The sequence below is a fragment of the Eulemur rufifrons genome, chromosome 6, assembly GCF_041146395.1.
Source record: "Eulemur rufifrons isolate Redbay chromosome 6, OSU_ERuf_1, whole genome shotgun sequence".
NCBI classification, from domain to species: Eukaryota; Metazoa; Chordata; class Mammalia; order Primates; family Lemuridae; genus Eulemur; species Eulemur rufifrons.
The window spans coordinates 57,186,021-57,206,497 of record NC_090988.1 but is presented as its reverse complement, the minus strand read 5'-3'; the positions used below and the strand labels follow the sequence as shown (position 1 = coordinate 57,206,497).

The 20,477-nt window shown below is 36.0% G+C and overlaps 2 protein-coding genes across 2 annotated transcripts; both read right to left on the bottom strand.

The window, feature by feature from the left end:
• Nucleotides 1–310: 310 nt before the first annotated feature.
• On the bottom strand, nt 311–1,252 carry LOC138384158 (olfactory receptor 52E5). The gene has a single exon (XM_069469433.1). It carries the CDS (start codon nt 1,250–1,252, stop codon nt 311–313), a length of 942 nt encoding a protein of 313 aa, XP_069325534.1.
• Nucleotides 1,253–17,388: 16,136 nt separating this feature from the next.
• LOC138384157 (olfactory receptor 52E4) lies at nt 17,389–18,327 on the bottom strand. The gene has a single exon (XM_069469432.1). It carries the CDS (start codon nt 18,325–18,327, stop codon nt 17,389–17,391), a length of 939 nt encoding a protein of 312 aa, XP_069325533.1.
• Nucleotides 18,328–20,477: the final 2,150 nt, after the last annotated feature.

Genomic DNA, 20,477 nt, shown 5'->3' with positions numbered 1-20,477 from the left:
GCAATTATTGGGGCATCAAGTTTTTGTAAAACCTTTTTCTCTTTTTAGGAATTTTGAAGTATTAGTGGGGTTTAAATGTGAGTATCTTTTGTACTTTTAATGGAGCAGAGTAGAGAGATTGTTTTGGAAACTTTGAGCTATACTTTCCAACATGTACTGAAATTATAAGAAATGGTAGGAAATATAATGTGATTGGCTTGTGTGGGAATACCAGAGGAATTTAACAAAAATATTTCCAATGTTTACTTCTGTTCTGATCTCATTATTGTCTTACGAAACTATTTGGAAGATTCACAATGGGGAATAAACATCAATAGCTTTTATGGTTAAGCATCCTAAGTACCCGTTCTCTTATCTGTTTTGTCCTGACCCCATAGATAACAGGGTTAAGGGCAGGGGGAACAACCACATAGAGATTGGCCAGAAGAATGTGGATGTAATGAGGAATGTTGTGGCCAAAGCGGTGTGTCATGAAGGAAAAGAGGGCTGGCAGGTAGAAGGCCAACATGACACAGACATGGGAACCACATGTGCTGAGTGCCTTGAGCCGGGCATCCCAGGATGGGAGATGGAAGACTGCTCGGAGGATTTGGACATAAGAAAATCCAATCACAGAAAGGTCAATGTATCCCACTGAGAAAGCAATCAAGCCATATATAACATTGACTCTAATATTGGCACAAGCTAACTTTGCCAAGCCCATATGTTCACAATAGGTATGGGGAATAATCCGGACACCACAGAAAGGCAATCTCAGGATAAGAAATATGAATGGAGTCACAAACACCAAAGTCCTGACTATGATGACTACACCCAGAATGGCTATTACCTTGTTGGTAAGGATCATGCTATATCTCAGAGGGTTACAGATGGCAATATAGCGATCTATGGCCATGACTGTTAGCACCACTGACTCTAGACCAGTACATATATGGATGGTGTACATCTGTGTGATGCAGGCACTAAACAAAATCTCTCCAAGATTAAACCAGAAAATGCCTAGCATCTTGGGGATGGTGGCTGTGGACAAGCCCAGATCAGTGCAGGCCAACATGGCCAAGAAATAAAACATAGGTTGATGGAGGCTGTGTTCAGTCTGTATCACAAATAGGATAGTGATGTTCCCTAGGAGGGCTATTAGATACACTGCAAAGAAGGGGAAGCCAATCCAGATGTGCACATCTTCCAGCCCTGGGATCCCTATTAGAAGGAAGGAGGAAGGGTGGAACTGTGTGTTGTTGGTATGAAGCATATCGGTGGGCATTCGTTACAGACACACTTCTTGCAGGAGTTTTCTTGCTTCCAGTGAGAAACCCTAATTTCTTTCATAGTATGTTGCCTATCTCTTGAAGAAATAGAAAATCCATTCTTTAATTCCATAATACAGCAGAGAAGACCTAGAAAGGGAATATGAGGCACAGTTAAAAAGATAATCTCTCTTTGAAATATTTGCCTCACCTACATAGAAAACCATGCAGAAAATTTCCAAATACAGCAATCATGCACTTCCCATGTCTTTTGTCCCTTCAGTCTCTAAGGAAGAACCTGTATATGACATTGAATTAACATATAATTATTACTAATTATACTTGTTAATCAGAATGTAAAGAATAACCAAGAGGAAGTGTATGTGTGTGTATGTGAAATATCACTGGACTGGGATTTAGGTGGAGATGATGACTCAGCCAGTCTGGTGGTTGAGGTACGGTATGATACCTTCTTGCAAAGTAGATGTGGAAAATTAATAAGAAGCTATGTGGGAGGGAACCCAGTAAAGGTGGAGGATTGGGTAGCTAGTGTTTGGATCTGAGCTAAGGAATGAAATTAAGAAATAAAACACATTGGGAGACTATTACATAATTCCAGGGAAACAATGCTCCCTCCTAGAATTGCAAAGTCCTTTCACTCACTGTGTTATATTATATTCCCTTTCCTGAACAGAAAACACTGGATAGTCCCAGATATTTCAGAGAGCCTTTTGTGATTTATGGTCTTCTTTTCTGCCTCCTTCAATGCTGTGTTATATTAATACAAATGAACAATCCCTTCATGCCACCTGGATAGTGGCAGTGCCAATGTCTCTATCCTCTTTAAAGATATCAAGGTCAGATACTTACCTTCCTGATACAGTGGTAGACGATATATGTTTAAGTTGGCAGTAGGATAGTCTACTGTCACAACTGAATCTATCTTGTGTGCCTTGGAGTGGAGTCTGGGTTGTAACTGACCCTGTGCTATAGATGCAGTCTATAACATGAGGAGCCTGTGAGGTGCTTGGATGTGTGCAAATGAGACTAGGACATGACTAGAAACTTTGCTGTTCCAGGCTGTATTATGTTGTAGGCTCAGGCCCTGGGTGAAATACATACAGTGATTAGATTTGTTGGATCCCTGACAGTGCTGTATCTAGGGCAATGGCATATGTTGTGTTGTTTTGATGCTCCCTTAGGTGCAATTAATTCTAAATATGGTGATACCAATCTTAAAGAAAAAAAATATCCCCGTGACTTGGCTATAACGCAGGCCCCAAGAACTGCTGTGGAAGTATAGTGGCATGTAGCATTTGGAATAGTATATGCCCAGATTGTGTCCAATTTTCGTTAATAATATAGTGTTGACACTTCCAAAGATGTGTCATGATTCTGCTGCAGAGAGGGAAGCTACTTTATAATTTGTTCACTCCCTGGGTTGTATTAGTCCGGTATTTTTCTCCTTATGGAAATTGATCATTTCAAAGTCAGTATCTATACTTTTCATCCACAATGACCATTAATTAGGTTCACCTTTCTATTTACCTTTACCCCTGCCCCAGCATCCAATACTAGAAAATTCTTTTAATTTCAATCCCTACTAAGAAAGAATAATGACTTGGATGGTGTTAGAAGAAAAAAAGTGTAATTGAAATTATGTGCCAGGAACTTTCTCAGTGCTTTACAAGTACTATTTTATTTAAAGATTAAAACAGGTCTGAGATTGGCACTTCTGTCCCCATTTACAGAAGAGGTAAATGAGGCTCAGGCCAAAGGATTAAAAACCATATCTTACTCAATAGCTATTGCAATTAATCTGTATGTAAACTGATTTTATATGTAAACTGGAGGTAATAATATTGATCTCATGATCAGTATATCACGTAGGGCTGTTCTGAAAATTAGAAGTTATAGACATATGATGTGCTTTCTCTACCTTGGAAATAGATATTAAGGAACTGTAATCATCATCATTATTATCACTGATGATAAGGTGGAGAAATATTTTCCCGGACCATATATTTTCATCCCATTGTCATTTACTATCTTTAAATTCTTATTATTTCTCATGAAATGTATTTCATATTTCTATTAAAGTATAACATCTTTCCAGCTACAATGATTTGAAAATTTTGAATAATTTTTCATTCATTCTAATTTTTTCTTCTTCTTCTCTAAATAATTATTATGCCCTGTTCTGTTTTTGAAATTTCTATTTCTATATTTATTTTATTTTTATATCTATTTTTTATTTTCACTGATATATTTGAACTGATTAACATTGTTAATTTGAACTATTACCAAATTGTAGCACTTGATTTTTCAGTTTTTTTATTTCCTCCAATCTAATGCTTCTAGAGGGGTCAATCATAAATGCCAATAAAATAATCACCACCCAGTGGTGGAATACAATTATTATTAGCTTGAAACATTTAATTTCTACATGGTTATTCACAAAGATTAAAAAATACACAAGGTTATATATCACAATAGTATTAATTGTTTTAATAAGTACTCTATAGAGAGAAATTTGTTGGCAGAAACATTAAAGTACAGAGCTAAATTATTTAATCTGTCAGTGAAATAAGGAAGAATAAGTAGTGCCTAAATATGGTAAAATTAAGAATTCAGTGGGAAAAATTCAGCTAAATGAGCAAAGTTTATGTTTAATTTTATATTTTCACTGTTTCCTGTGAGTGTAAATCCAGGTCCTCTACTGTGATATACAACTTCCAATGCAATGGCTGTTATTTTTAACCTTAAGGCTGTACTTGTTACAAGACTTATATTTTCTAAAATATTAGCTTTGGCAAATTGTATTGTTCACTTAAAGTTTTAAACTAATTTTGGTGTAGGAATTAGAAATTGCTCGCTAACTTTTTCACAATTAACCATTTAACTCACAATGACCTTTGTAATCTTGCCATAATTAAACTCAACAATTGAAAAAATGTATAATGATTCTCTTGTCAATGAAGAAAAACATTTCTAGACTCCCTCAGAGTCTAAGGTAACTTTTCCTCTTTATTAAATGTACAAATAAAATATAATTGTTTTTCTTATCAGATTCATTATCATAAGCAAGCAAAATCTCCATTTTTTTGGGACACAAACCATGGCCCATGGAACAAATCTGGCCTACCACTTGCTTTTATAAATAAAGTGTTGTTGGAACACAGTTGTTCCCATTCATTGATATATTGTCTATGGCTACTTTTACTCTATAGTGACTGAGTCGAGCAGTTGTAATTGAGACCTATGCCTGCCAAAGCTAATATTTACTCTTTCTCCCTTTATAGAAAAAGTTTGTCAACCCCCAATCCATGAGAATAAAACTTCAATAGTGTTCCACATCCTCATGAAAAAAGTCAGTTTCATAAAATGACACTGAAGATTCTTAAACACTAACTCTAACCTATATTTATAGTATTAAATTCTCCACACTGTGGTCAAATTTAACTTCAAACTTTCTGCATTCTTTTTTTGTATTTCCTTTCATGAAGAGACTTTGCCTTCTAGCTTCGATCACCAAAATAGTATTAATACCTAGCCTAGATTTAATAACATACAATTCACAGAGCCTTCTTTACTTTTCTTATTTCAGGATTATATATTCTTTTTGTTATTTTCCAAAGGTCTGTGTATCTCTCTGTTACATTAGTTATCACTGGTTATCAATGATTTTCAAAACATGTTTCCTGGACCAGCAGCATCAGCATCACCTGGTAACTTGTTTTAAATGCAACTTTCTGCATTTATAACATCTTAATCAGAAACTCTGGGGGTCGGGACAAATAATCTGTTAATAAGCCTCAGAGTGATTCTGATGCTCACTTCAGTTTGAGAACCACTGGTAGATATCTGCCATTAGATTATAATTTCCTTGAGGTCCAAACTAGTGTCATATTTATCTCCATGATAACATGATTTTTTATGCTGGAGTCAGCAATAATTAGCAAATGACTATTGAAAGTTGAGTGGAAAATAACAATCTTTCCTATTGTTATATATAGTATTTTAGATTAAGTTCCTAAAAATATATCTGAGATATAGAATGGTGGGCAGAAGGATTCTTGAGAAGTGCTTTTGGAAAATATACTTCTAAAGAAGTCAGTAAGATAGAATTGGGTCAAAGGAGAAGCTGCCCCACCATGTGGTTACATCTGAGGCCTCCATTGATACTATCAGAAGGTCGGAAGCTGGCATAATCCCTCTAAGTTGATCCACAATGAGGCAAGCAAACCGTAAGCCAGTTCTCTGTATTTCTGTTATGTAGCCATTGGCCATGGGCTACACCTTGTGATGAGACTTGACTTTGGGTGAAACAGTTCTTTGGATCTGAGGGCAATTCCAGGAGGGGTGCAAATGTAATTTCTCAGCATCTGATATTCCCAACAGTTAGTGATAGGTACACAGGTTCTGAAAAGCAGATCTGGGAGGTGTATCACACTATATACTACAGATGGCATTGTGCCTCTCTTCTCTCTTGCTCTTATCTTCTCCTTCAGTCTTGGGAAACCTTACTCCCTCCTTATTTATTTTTCTGCTTTTGAACCTTGTAATTCACTTTGTTCTCTTTCTCCACATGCAAATATTCTCTGCATTTCTTGTACCAGGAGTAAAACTTTAATTTGCTACTGAATGTGGCTTAAAATAAAATTCATATTTATTTCTAATTCAACAAAAAATATTCTTAAGTGCATCAAACACAATATCCATTCTCAACACACACGCACACACATGCACACACACACTTTGGTATATTGCAGAAAGGCTTATGAATCTCAGTTCACTCTGAGTAACTTTTGCTTAAGATCATATGCTCTCAGCTTTTGCTTTTTCTGAACTTGAGATAGAATCTCATGCAGTCCTCATAACACCAGCTTTTCTGTTATTTGGAAACCAAAAATAATTAAGGATTTCAAGTGTGGTATAGCTGCAACCAGGGAATGGTCTGTTAACATTCTTCTCATATGTATGAAAAGCTTATCTCTCTTGGATTTTAAAACACTCCTCCGTTCTTTTTTCTTCTAAGCATCTTAATGCTCCTTGAAGTTTGCTTACTCATTGTCTTCCTTCATTGTGCCCTTAGTAACGGTTTGTTCTTGACTACATTCTCTGCTTACCCAGTGTACCTCACAAAAGTGAATCCATTTATTTCCCTGACTGCAAATACCACATTTTTTCCTGGTGATTCTCACAAATATGTTTCTAGCAGACTTTTTCTCCAATGTTCTCTATGTGAATATCTCTAGCTTCTTACAAGATGTCTTCTGCAAGTACAACCAAGGCACATTTTATTAACAAGCATGGTTCCAAGTTGATTATCTCTACTCTGAAACCATTTCTTCTCACATTTTCTCAATCCTAGTTAATGGTGTTATATACACACTATCCCAGGAAGGCAACCTTGGAGACATCCTCAGTACTTTCCTCTTCTCTATATTCCCTCACTCCTCATATCCAAACACTTTAATTCCTGTCAATTCTCCATTCAAATTCACCTAAATTACCACTAGGTGCCTAGTACTAATACTAATTCAAGGCACTGCGTAGGAAAAATCAAACCCATGACCTGCTCTCATGGGTCATATAATCTAGTGAGGGAGACTAACATTAATCAAATCACTTAAATAAATGTAAAGTAACAACTGGGCTACAAGGAAGAGTTCTTTTACCTAAGAGCTCATCTCACCTGGTCAGGGACCATGGGAATGCTTTCCTGAGGAAGTGTTAACCAAATTGATAGCTGAAGGATAAGAATCTCTGATAAGTGGGAGAGGGGAATCGGGAGAGAAAAATATTTCTAGTTAACAGGAAGAGGATGTGCAAAGAATGAGTGGTGGGAAATGGCATGACAAATATGAGAGTGTGAAAGGTCAGTGTGACTAGGGCTTAGAAAGAAAACACAGGTAAATGAGATGAGAGAGAAGCAGGAAAAAATCATGCAGGGCCTTTGATAATTTTAAGGAGTTTTATCTTTATCTTAGAAAAAATGGGAGAAAACTGTAGGATTTTAAGCTTTAGTGTAATATGATCCAATTTGCAATTCAAAAATATCACTCTGGTTGCACTGTCAAAAAAGTATTAATGTCAGCAAGCACATTTGTAGTTAGATCAGTTAGAAGCTTATCACAGATGTGCAGAGTGAACATGATGTTATCTTGTACTGTGCCATTAATGATGCAGATTGACTGAAGTAGGTCAATTTTAAAATTGTTTGATAAGGCTAATCCTCAGAAATAGCACATCAATAGGATAATTCACCATAATCAAGTGGGTTTCATCCCAGGGGTGCAAGGATAGTTCAGAAAAAAAAATCTGAGGGATCAATATAATCACATTAATAAAATGAAATTGAGACACAGTGATTCACACCTTAAGGGAAGGGAACAGGGGGCTCTGTGTGGTAGTAGGGGAGAGAGTTTGAGGAGTTATATATGGTTTGAAAAATCCTCCGTTGACTTCTTATGGTAGCAAGTAGCATGAGAAGGAAGGTCAAAGTTATTTCACCTGGTTGGATTTGTTATATTATTTTTTCAATAAACAATATAAGCTAGGTATCAACATGCTAAAATTTCATAGATCATTACATGTTCTAACTGCTTCCAGTGACTTAAATTTTTGACTGTCTATATTTAAAATCATCTGCAAAGTTACCACTACTACTGCTCTTTGTCCTCATCTGTTATAATATAGAAGTTTCCAGTTATCAATGCTTTAATTCATTTAACAAGTATTTATAAAGTGCTTATTATGTAGCAGGTACTGCTCCAAATGCAGGCATACATCAGGGATTGAGTCAGATAAAGATGGGGCTTAAATTCTAGCAGTGCAGTCTTTTGCTTCCTTGCCTTAAACTAGATTTCTATTATCATAGTAATCCTTCCATGTTTTAGTAGTCTTAGTAGAGAAACTTTCCAAAAGACCTTTTGGTGTTCTAAATATATTATGAATTCAGAGTGTTCCTGGTCAATAATCTTATTGTTATCAACAGAAATTATTGTCTGTCTATATCACTGCTTCTACTACAAACCGCTGCCATTACTGTGACCCACTATTGATATAGTAATCTTCATGTTTTATGTACTTAATATTTTTTTCTGTGTAATAAGCATTTTCTGTATGTATTAGATCTAAGTTTTTCTCTGAGGCTCTCTATTCCTTTCCTTTCCTGAACTTGTCTTTTCCCTTTAAGAAACTCAATTACTTGGGTAGGCTATGATGACCTTCTGCCAGGGACTGCTTTCCATCCTTTGAAGCAGAATTGCATAACCTCTCTACCTGGGCGCCCAGGCTTTCCATTGTTCAACCTATCTGTTTTCCATTTTCAAATGTGCTGTAACCTCTTTCTACCAGGGTGACTGATTACTGAGTGTAAGAAGTTCTCGTTTGTGATGACAAAATGGAAGGATATAGGGAAGGAAAGACATCATTTGTGCCATATGTTTGTGTCCATATATATGTTCCTGTATTTGCTGATATCAGTTAAATTTATCACAGTGCATGTTTTGCTGTGTGCTTTTGTTTCAGTGTCTGATTTGCGGCTATGAATTCAGGTTATTGTCAACACAATTCGTATCTCTGTCTCTTGCTATGTCTCTTGGAGATGGCCCTATCCACAGAGACTCTGGCTGAGTCACTGGAGCTTCTTCATCTCATGAATCATTTTATTTATTGTCATTGGGGACTCTCTTCCAGCATAACCAGGAGCTGACTCACCTACCTCTGCGCAGCATCTGCAAAATCGTTTGTGAAGGACTGGATGCCACAGACTGCAACCTGTGTGTGACTGAATTCTCAATAGCCACTGCCCAGGAGTTATATAAAACTCTACTCCCCTGGGAAGAGCTTCCACGCAGTGGGCTGTGTCCTGGGACCTGGGGAGAAAGCAGAAAATTTCTATATCCCCAAGAATAGAGCTCTGTTTTTTACTTAGTGATGATCTGTAATCTGTGTATCCTCTAGTAGGTACACTCTCCTGAACAGGTCCCAGGAGTCTAGTCAGTCAGAGGCAAAATGGCCTCATACCATCACTTTAAATCTCACTGTGGTACCAGGTAAACAGTTATTTTTGGCATAGGTGGTAAAGGCAGGAAAAGAGCACTGTAGGAAAAAAAAAAAAACCAGCATTTCCTTAAGTCAGCTCAGAAATTGATGTACATTAATAAATGGCAGAAATGGAATTCTAAATTAAGTTTCCAAACCATGAACTACATCAGTTATAAGAATTATATGATTTGGGGGAATATATAGTGCCTCTAACACTATACATAATATTGATAAATGGAAACATCAACATAAATTTTAAATATATATTTATATAAAGGAAAGCAGTTTAACTTATAGATTAAGAACAATGGACTTTTGATCCACCTGTCTGTTCTATGACCTTTGTCAATTAAATTTGTCATTCTAAACCTTGTTTATCTCAAATGGAAAATGGGAACAAATTATATACACTTGTAGCGTTTTTGTAATGATAAAATAATACCTAGAAAGCAATTATTTGTTAGAAATTAATTGATAAATTAACACTGGCTATTATTATAAATCTTTTACAACATTATCTCTAGAGTTAACTCTTTGAAGTTAGGCAACTTGAATTTAATTCTTTTTTCTGTGATTTGATAACTGAGAAAACATTTCTTAACTTATCTGAGCCTCATGTTCCTTCTTACAGATTCACAAGGGGGATGAAAATGACAAATCACATTTCATGTGGTTTTTCTCAAAATTACGTGAGATAATGCATTTGACCAGAATAGCAGAGTGTTTCCCAGTAGATCCAACTATTATTAAAATGGACATTATCCTTATTACTTATTTGAAATAGAATTTTTTGGTATTCAATAACATAAATAAAATATTGAATTTAAAAAGTGTAGTTTTTTTAGTTCACTAGATTGCTTATATAAAAGATTGTCACTTATTTGTTCAAGAAATATGTTGTTTGACCACTAGATGTTAGTAATGCTCACATGACAAGCAAATGTTCCTTGATTCAACCTGCATTTATTGAGCTCCTGCTATGAGCTAGACAACATAGTAATAACCAGATGCTTTACAAATATAAACTAAATAATAAAAGTTTGCTTGCTATTTGAACATTAGGTATATGTAATGATCAAATCAGCTACATTTCTTGAATATGTGAGCTATCGTGATAACTGAAAATTTTCAAGATATTTTAGTTATATCTTTATTTGTATAGCTCCAAGATTAAAACCATTTTCTCTTCAGGAACTTTGAGTTATTTTATGATAAAAGAGTGTAAAGTATAAAAAGTTAGTGACTCTTATTGGTCATTTATAAATTTTCTATAAAGTTTGCTATATCTTACTATGCATTATTGTGTTGGTATTTTTGAATTACAATATCGGTTAATGCTTTAGAAAGCTCAGTGTTTTCCTTAATGTCCATGAATCTTCAAAAATATACAAATAGCATCTCAGTTGTTCCTTCATTCCACTTTGGGCCTTAGGGAGGGAATACTCTAAAATTATGTGAGAAACCTAGGAATACATAAAATATGCATGGCAATTACATGATTATTCCATTCCCTACCCTTTTTATCATCTTAATCCTCAGCGCCAACATACTACATTTGGTTTCAAAGTGTATTAGACCAAATGATTTTTTTCTTGGAATTATTTTAGATAACTCTTGGGATGTCTAAAGGAATACAAAAAATTCAAAATGATTCTAAGAGAACTCTGAGAACAAAAAAGGGAGACAGTATCTAATATTACAGATATAATCTTGAAGTAATATAGAATAGTAACTGAAAGGAGAATATATAGAAATACTGGCCTACAAGTTTTTGTTCAGAATTTTTTTTCAGTTCTTCATTTATGTGGGCCAGTGTGCTGGAGATCTCTTTGCCTCTCCAGGTTCATTTTATATTCAGTGTCCTAGTGGACTCATGAGTATGTACTACATTGATAGCCTTCTTTGACCTATGGCATCTGGTTGGGTTCAGAAAACAGAAATCATAAGCAGGAGGGTAGAAGGAGAGTGAGGTCAGGATATTTGTTTCAGTTCCCACCTGCTCCTATATTGTAGGTGACCTGTAGGTCACCATGGGCTCTGTGAGTCCCTCAAAGTAAATCTCAACTCCTGACAGGTAGATTTCTCTAGAATGCTCTCTGGGTCTCTAGATTCCAGGAACACCCTCTCTTTGGGACTGGGAGTTGTAAATATCCCCACATTTACTATCCCTGGGGTCCCTGTGGTTTCCCTAAACTGTGAGTATATGTTTGTCTTAGTTTAAGGGGCCCAGCTTGAGCCTGCCAATTATGTTTTTTCATAACCTTAACTAATATTGCAATAAGCAGGCTTACCTTTTCCTATAAATTTCTCTATTTAAGCTTAATTTTATATTATATAATAATATATGGTACATAATATATGATAGTATATACAGATGCTCCTTGACTTATGATGGGGTTATGCCCCAATAAACCCATTGTAAGTTGAAAATTTTGTCTGATATTTTAAAGCCATTATGCATGGGCAGCACAATGTATGAGGCATCATCCTAAATAATGATGAAATTAGCATTAAATAAATGGAATTGGAAATGCAAGAGGCAAAAAGATCTATATTGTTCTGAAAAACCATGGCTTTTCAATTTACAATGGGTTTATCTGGACATAACCCCATCATAAGTTGAGGAGAATACCAAATGGGTATGCTTCTGAACCATTGTGAAGTCAAAAATATTGTTAAGTCAAACCATTGTAAATTGGGGATTCTGTGTGTGTGTGTGTGTATACATATGTGTGTGTGTATATACATATATATATATAAATGCATACATACATATGCATATATAAATGTACTTGTATTTTTTATTTTGTCACAGGCGATTTTATCTTTGAATTCTAATTTCTTAAGGTTTTTGAACTACATTCAAATATATTTCAAAGTAGCTAATTTTGTAGTTGTTAGATAAGAATAATATATACTTCAAAAAAGAATATTTTAAAATGGCCAATAAGTACTGAAAAATATGATCAACATTATTATTAGTCTTTCTGGAAACAAAAATTAAAACAAGATACTGATCCTTACTAGAATAACTAAATTTGAAAGACTGAAAATACCAAATGTTGGTGAGAATGTGGAGCAATTGGGATTCTCATACTTTATTGGTAGGAGTGTCAAACAATGACATCACTTTGGAAAACTGGAGAATTTTTTTCAAACTTGGAAAATGGAAAGGTCTCCAAGTATCTGGTATTTTTATAAGTTTTTTGGGAACCAGGAAAATAGCAAGGCTCTGACCGGGTATTATGAGTCATGGATCGATAAACCAGTTGAATGGATTGATGTTGGAACATATTTGAGAAGATAGTGTATCTGAATTGAATTTCATGGAATTTTACTTTAAGTTGTACTGAATTATATCTGTTCCCAAGGTGCTGGTAGGTACCATAAAGTTAGAGAGAAACAGCACTAATATTCTATGAGATAGATTGGTTTCTATATTCTGTAAAGTATCCTGTGATACATAATGGGTTCTCAAGGAGAAGAGTGTCTGGCAGGGTAAGGGAGGTTTATGGAAAATGGCATTATCTTGGAACATTTAATACCAATAAAATATAATTAACTTTGACATAAATGCATTTTTTGTGAAAATAAGTAATTCAAGATCAAAGCTGTTGGAATTTTAAATTATGTTGAGCCCTAAATGAGTATGATTTTTATGGGAGTAAGTTCAATAACAGGCAACTGTAACCTACAAAGCTGTAACCTTTGTTTCCCCAAATATATATTGGCCTTTTCCCCTTTACCTACATTATTTTGTAAAATGTTATAAAAGACTAAAGGATGCCAGAAGAGACCCTTTCCCTCTCTACTTTTGATCCATATTTTAGATTAACTTCTCCTTTCTTCTCTTACACAAAGACCTCATGACAGCTATCACATTGTCTAAGATAGAATGTTAAAAATACTTTTTTTTAAACTGGAAAAAGGAAACAATAAAGCTGTAACTAATCAAAGTGCTGTAAGTCATAAACCAACACTGTATAGTAAATGGTGTAATTCTGCTAAATTTCTTTGTTTTTTGTTTATATAAGTAAGACTTTAACCTTTCAACTTTGGAGCACTGACCTCCTTTCTTTGGAGTCTATGTTTTCCGTATGACTGTCCTCAGCTTTGTGCTTGTTGCTTGAGAACACTCTTTTAAACTGGATTCTGATCTTTTTGATTATTTCAGGTTGACATAATCTTGTCACCATTTCCTCAATTGTTGTTATTTTTTGTGTCTTTTTTTCTTCTTATAGCACATGTATTTGTTATTGAGCCTGTATAAATGCATTTAATATTTTCATATGCTGGCAAGTTCAGGTCATATTTAACACATAAACATAAGCAAGTGTGCAAACATACACATATACAAAACTCCGTACACAAATCATTACTCAAACTGCAATCAGATTATTCAAAGAACACTGGGGCCATGATCCAGGTCAAGGGAGTAATACTTTGATACGAACCATAAGAGATAAGTGGAAAGTTAGAAATTGGGCATACAGAGGCTGAATGTAAAACTGTATGCAGGATCTTCCCTAGGGTGTGTAGTGCCCAGGGCCATTGTGGGGGGCACTGATTGTTTGAACACTTTGGCTAAGAAATGTGTTACAAAGTTCGTTGACCTCTGTGATATACAATGATTTATCAATGAAGATTTGGGGTTATGAGTAAAGAATTATATATTTAGTTGTTATATAGTCACTGCACATAAAGATTCTTTATAGTGTCCAGGCAACTTGCTTTTTCTGTTCAGTTCCATAAACTATTCATGCTTTTTTATTGTCAAAACAGGCCACTTATTGTCATTTCATTTCTCCTGCTACAAACAGAAGGGACCACCATTGTTATTATTAACAATCCCATGGCTTTTCAGAACAATATAGATCTTACTGCCTCTTGCATTTTCAAATTCCACTTATTTAATTCTAACTGCATCATCCATTGAGTTGCCTATGCATAATGGCTTCAACAGCTCTCTCAAAGGTTTTTTTTGTGCTTCATTGGTGATGACCACAAATACTAGGCTTACCAGCATGTTCTTGAAAATGTGAATGATATTTTTTTGTTTATGTTAAATTTATTGTTTGTAACTTTATAGCAGAAATGTGGAAAAAATATCTTCCAACCACTTGAACGTTATAGACACTAATGACTGCATTTCTAGAAGGTGATGTCTTTCAATGTTGATTGCATCAGCTTCCTTTCACAAAGCACCACCAGCTTGAAGTATGGGTGATGCCCATGTGGGCAGAGTGAGAAGAACATTTCTATTCATACCCCTACCTCATCTGGAATTATTTAACACTGACAAAGAAGGCATGATATAGCTATATCAATTGGAGGAAAAACAGGACATAGATTGAAAGTGCTTGGTGGCATTGGAGAGCTATGGTCTTAAAAGCTTTTGAAGTATATAGGTATAACCACTTCTGTGGGAATGCCTGACAGGTTGTGTGGAACCTTCACAGGGTTGGGATGATCACTCTGGGGACCATTGTCAGGGTTGTGGGGTAATTAGGTAAAGGGTGTCTGCTGCTCCCACAAACACCCTTGGGTATTATAGGTAGAAGGCAGCATGAGGGTTTGAACAAAGATGAGTGAGGAGCCAGTTTACAGCCGTAACACATGGCTGGAGCCCAAGGTTCACCAATGGACCAGTGGTAGGCCAGAGTCCTGAATCTATCCTGTGTCTGACATGAGAATTATAATAAATCAGCATGTCATCACCCTTCTGGTGGCCTCATCTTGTGTGATTTTGTGAAAGAAAACTATGCTTTCCAAAATGAGTTTTATCTACTCACCCAGCCACTCTCTTGAAACCAGATCCCAGCCATGGGATTTCAGGACAACCCCATAGACATGGATCACAGAGTTCCTTAGGACAAATGGCTGACTTCACAAGCTGGTGAGTGTAGAAAGAAGAAAGCCACAGAGTTCTCTGAAGAAGAGAATCGGAACTACATATATTTTGTCCAGGGTCAAGACACCTTGCCCAGATAGCATTGCTGTCCCCAGCTGGTCTCATGCAACAGAAGTAGACCTAGAAAATTTTGAGGAAGCTACTCCAAAGCACATAGGTCCCCTGAGAAGGGAGCCCAAGACCTGGACTCAACTCAGCCAGATCTAAATGTGATATTGCAGTTTGGTTATGAATCATTTCAGGGCAAGCATTACAGTAACTCCAGCCTACACTGTGCACACTATTATGCTTATATTTAATTTTCCCCACTCCTTTAAATATATTTAACCAGAAAATTTCTTTATACATGTCACAGACTCCTTCATATCACTGAGAGAAGAAAAAGCTTTATCTTTATTTAACATGTTTATGTGTGGTGCAGACATTGATCAGGATGCTGGTTAGTGCTTAGCACTCAGTGCTGTGGACCATAGTGATGAATGCTGTCACAATTTCAGTCACTGTTCATTACTATTCTACCAACACTTGCACTCAGAGTTTCTGTAGTTTTCCTTTTCTTGTTACGAGCACCAACCCTAGGCTACTCACTCTATCTCCCACTTTTCTATTAATAGATATCCCCACTTTGGATCCATGGTGAAGCTTCACATATATACATAAAATATTTTCTACTCAAATATCCTTCAAGAGTTAAGAATTTGTGGTCAAAAGATTTTTTCCGAGTGATCTTCCTTCTCTTGTTACATGAAAATGATGGTAAAGATGAGTACATTTTATACATTTTATGCATGCAAGTACCTGCGTTTCTTTGGACCTCAGGTTTTTTTTTTTATTTGTAAGATAAAGGGGATAGATCAGGTTTCAATGTATTTCCACCTTTAAAATTCTTTTCCCATAAAATTTTAAATGTATGAAGCAGTGGCTATAAAAAACAAATTATAACCCATGTACACAGACCTAAAGAAATTCCACAAAGTACTCTAGGATGCAGGAATTATGCTTAGCCAGTGTCAAGTTTCAGACCAAGAGCTTCCCAGATTCACAGAAATTGAACAGGTAGTGTTGCTGTCCTTTTCTTCTTTGTTATATATACTCCCATTTAAAATATCTTTCTCTGTGTACTTTTGACTATTTTGCATATTGTCATCCAGATTTACACAGTGGTTCCAAATTGTAGGGTATGACGGAGAGTTCTCCTGATTTCTAAGCATAAGTTCTCTGGTTAGTCACAAATTTCAGTTCAGTGCACCTTTGACTTATTTTAAAGCAAACCACATTCTCTAGCCATATCTGGAGTTTGGAAATGGGACTAAATATTGGAAATCTACAAGATTAATAAATTATACTGAGATTATTTTGAGGCTGATATCAAGCCTGGATTTGTGCTTAAATGAATGAACCTGATTTCTAAGTTTTATGAAGTCCTGCATATCTGAAGGAAAACTGTAAGACAGAATTCAATTGGAATTAAACACAGAACACATACAAGTATTCACATCTAAAATGACTTTGTTTCAAGTAAGAAAGCAGTACCATGTCTCCTTAATGCCTACACTGTAGTCTCTCATATTACTCATTTCATAGACTTAGTTTAGGGAAAAGAATGAAGAAGAAAAGGGAGAGAGAAAGAACAGGAATCTGAAAGAAGAATGGGAGAAAAAGTGACAGTAAGAATGAGGCTGAAAGAACATTAAACTAATGATCAAAGATTCCAGAGAAGGAAGACAAAATTTGGGATTACTGCAAAGAATAGAAGCCATGGAACAGGAGATGTTCTAATTCAGACACTGCCACTGGACTATACATTATTTTTTCATCTATAAAATAAGATTATTTGATCAGTGTCCTTCAGAATCTAAACTTACCTAAAGAGAAGACATATGGAGAAGTGGGTACAGTTCTCACCCTTTGCAAGCGATTCTACTGCAAAGCCACTGCCACGTTCAGCATAGTTGCTTTCTCTGTTGGTCTCTAACCTTTGTCCAGATACAGGGAAGGAGGTGGGGGAAATGGACAGCAAAGGTAGCTTTACATTTTCTGTCAACCTTAAGCCACTTCCAGTCAAAAGGAAAAATCAGGCAAGCATAACCTAGTGTCACAGAAGATTAAAAAGAGAGCTCAGATGGTTATAATTTGGGTTGTATATAAACATATTTATCCAAACTTTGCACAGAATTATTCTTTCTGTACAAATATCTTTGCAACCTTCTCTCGGATCTGCTTGGTCCTGACTCCATAGATGACAGGGTTAAGAGCAGGTGGGACAACGACATATAGATTGGCCAAAAGAATATGGATGTAGTGGGGAATGTTTTGGCCAAAACGGTGTGTCATAAAAGAAAAAAATGCTGGTGTGTAAAAGCACAGCATGACACAGACGTGGGAACCACAGGTATTGAAAGCCTTTAGTCGAGCATCTTGGGAGGGAAGATGAAAAACAGTTCGAAGGATAAGCACATAGGAAGAGGCAATCAGGATCACATCCACAATGATATTAGAAATCACCATGAGCCCATAGAATATGTTGACTTTGATGGGTGCACAGGCCAACCGGGCAAGACCCATGTGCTCACAGTATGTGTGAGGGATGATGTTATGCCCACAGAAAGGCAGCCGCAGAATGAGAAACACAAATGGGGTTACAAGAATTAAATTTCTTCCAACAACAACAGAAGCTAGGATACTGATGGTTTTATTGGTAAGGATCATGGTATATTGGAGAGGATTGCAGATGGCAACAAAGCGGTCATAAGCCATGGCCACCAGTAGAACAGTCTCCATGCCTGTAAACATGTGAATGAAGAACATCTGAACAAGGCAGCCCCCAAAGCTGATCTCCTGGAGTTTGAACCAGAAGATGCCCAGCATTTTGGGGATAGTGGATGTGGACAGACCCAGATCAATTATAGACAACATGGCCAGGAAGTAGAACATGGGCTGGTGGAGATTGTGTTCAGTCTTGATCACATAGAGAATGGCGATATTCCCTACAAGGGCAATCAGGTACACAATACAGAATGGGATAGCAATCCAGATATGTAAAGTTTCCAGTCCTGGTACTCCTAGCAAGAGAAAGAAGGGGGGATGGAACTGGGTGTCATTGATTGAAGACATTCTCCTAGCAGGCATCATTGAATTCCTGTTAAGTAAGAAGGATCTCACTTTCTTTAAGATCTTCTCTTATCAAGGCCCTGGAGAAATGGAAAGACCCTAATCAGCATTCTGGATCAGGGATCCCCAACCTTTTTGGCTCCAGGGACTAGTTTCATGGAAGACAATTTTTTCACAGACGGCGGGGTTGGGAGGAAGCAGAGCTCAGGCAGTACTAACCATTAGGAACCAGGCCATGGTCTCGTACTGGCCACCCCAGGTGTTGGGGACTACAGATGTAAGTGGTTACTTAAATATTAAAGATTCTCTTCTTTCCAGAGGGTAATTGAGGAAGTCTTTTGACACAGGATATTGTTCTGAGATCCATCACAGACAATATGGTTCATGGATTTATTTTTTTTAGTTTATGAAATTTTGAAAGAACTGAAAATATTTCACAACACAATGCATATTTACATCATGGCATTCTCTTCCATTACTTTCCAAAGTAGACCTTGTTTACTGTGGAGAAATTACCATATCTCGTGTTCTTCAAAGTGTGGTCTTGGGATCTTGGGATTCCTGAGTACCTTTCTGGAAATACACAAGTTCAAAACTGTTTTTATGATAATAGAAAATATTAGCCATTTTCAGTCTCATTCTCTCAGGAGTACACAGTGGAATTTTCCATAGACTATATGAGGTGTTATCACAGTAGATTAAATGCATTTGTAAATGATGTAAATATGAGATTCCAGCTGCATTATCCTAAACCAGACATTAAAGATGTTTGCAAAATAAAACAATGCCATTCTTATAAGTAATTTTTAAAAAATAGTTATTCTAACAAACAGTATCTAATTTACATTTTTATATAATGGGCTTATTAATATTTTAAAATAAAATTTTAAAAATTGGATTTAATAGCTAATATTGTAAATATTATGGCTACAATTCACAGATACCTAAGCTCTCTGACTATCTTAATAATTTTTAAAAGTGATAAAGATTCCTAGTCCAAATGAAAACTGCTACCTTCTACAGTTTTCTATGTTTTGTTATGATATAAATGTAGGGATTTGTCTCATGGATCTTGTACCATAACATCATATAAGGATGGTTAATCAGATGGCATTTCTTAGAATTTTCCTTGTTCTAACTCACCTAACCTAATAGTGTGTTTCTATTAATAGTATGGGTGATTGCTATTTTTGATGCTTCTGAATCTTCATGAACCACCTTAGTTTCCAATCCCATTTTTTCCAAGATTCTGTTTATCCTGTGATTCCCTAATGTTCTTCCAGTAAAATGCTTTTTGCTTATCAGTCAAATTATGTTTATCTTGCTTATAACCTATCACATCAGTGATTAACACACAAAAGTATTCAGATGTCCTAAAATTGTGCATAGCTTTGGGTATAAACAGATCAAATATCTAGCAAATTTTAATTATACTGAAATTAAAATGTTAAATAATCTTCACTGATTCCTTGAAAATAACAAAATTACCTTATTTTATCTTTTTGTGTCCCTAAGGACACTGTGTAACTCTGTAGCAACTAACATAACCTGAATTAGATAATATTCATGCATGTATTGGCCTTATTTCTACCAAGAGAATAGCTGCAACTAGGAGCAAAGAACCAGGGGCAATCATTTTAATATCCTCAACACTGCCACATGAGTGTTGGTTCCCAGTTTTTCAGCATTTAATTGAATCAGGGTTTGGGGGATTATATTAGGTGTACTTTGTGTGTGTGTGGGGGGGTGTGTAGGGGAGGGAGAAGAGGGTTGGAGAGAGGCGTAGGGAGAAAAAGCATGTTTTATTACATATGTGGTTGCATATATCAGTTGTCCTGTAACTTTGCCAGGTAGTTATTACACAGTAGAAATACACTGGCAAAGAAAGGGGTTAATAATCCCCTATTCTATACAAAAAGAAAGTGAGAATATTTTGTTTTCAGAGAATCTGGAGAGAAAATTGAAAGAAGAGCAGAGTTTGCCAGTGTTGAGGGGAAGATGTCATGCTGAAAAATCAGAGGGCAGTGGTTTTTGTGACTTGACTTGGAGGAAATAGTTAGGATGATGTGTTGTGAGATTGACAACCAAGACTCAGCCCAATCTTCAGGGAAGCTGTTTCTCAACATGACACTTTGCCACCTGAGGGAAAAGTG

Coding starts and splice junctions, on each gene's coding strand:
- LOC138384157 (XM_069469432.1), bottom strand. CDS start 18,327: ATGTCTTCAATCAATGACACCCAGTTCCATCCCCCCTTCTTTCTCTTG.
- LOC138384158 (XM_069469433.1), bottom strand. CDS start 1,252: ATGCTTCATACCAACAACACACAGTTCCACCCTTCCTCCTTCCTTCTA.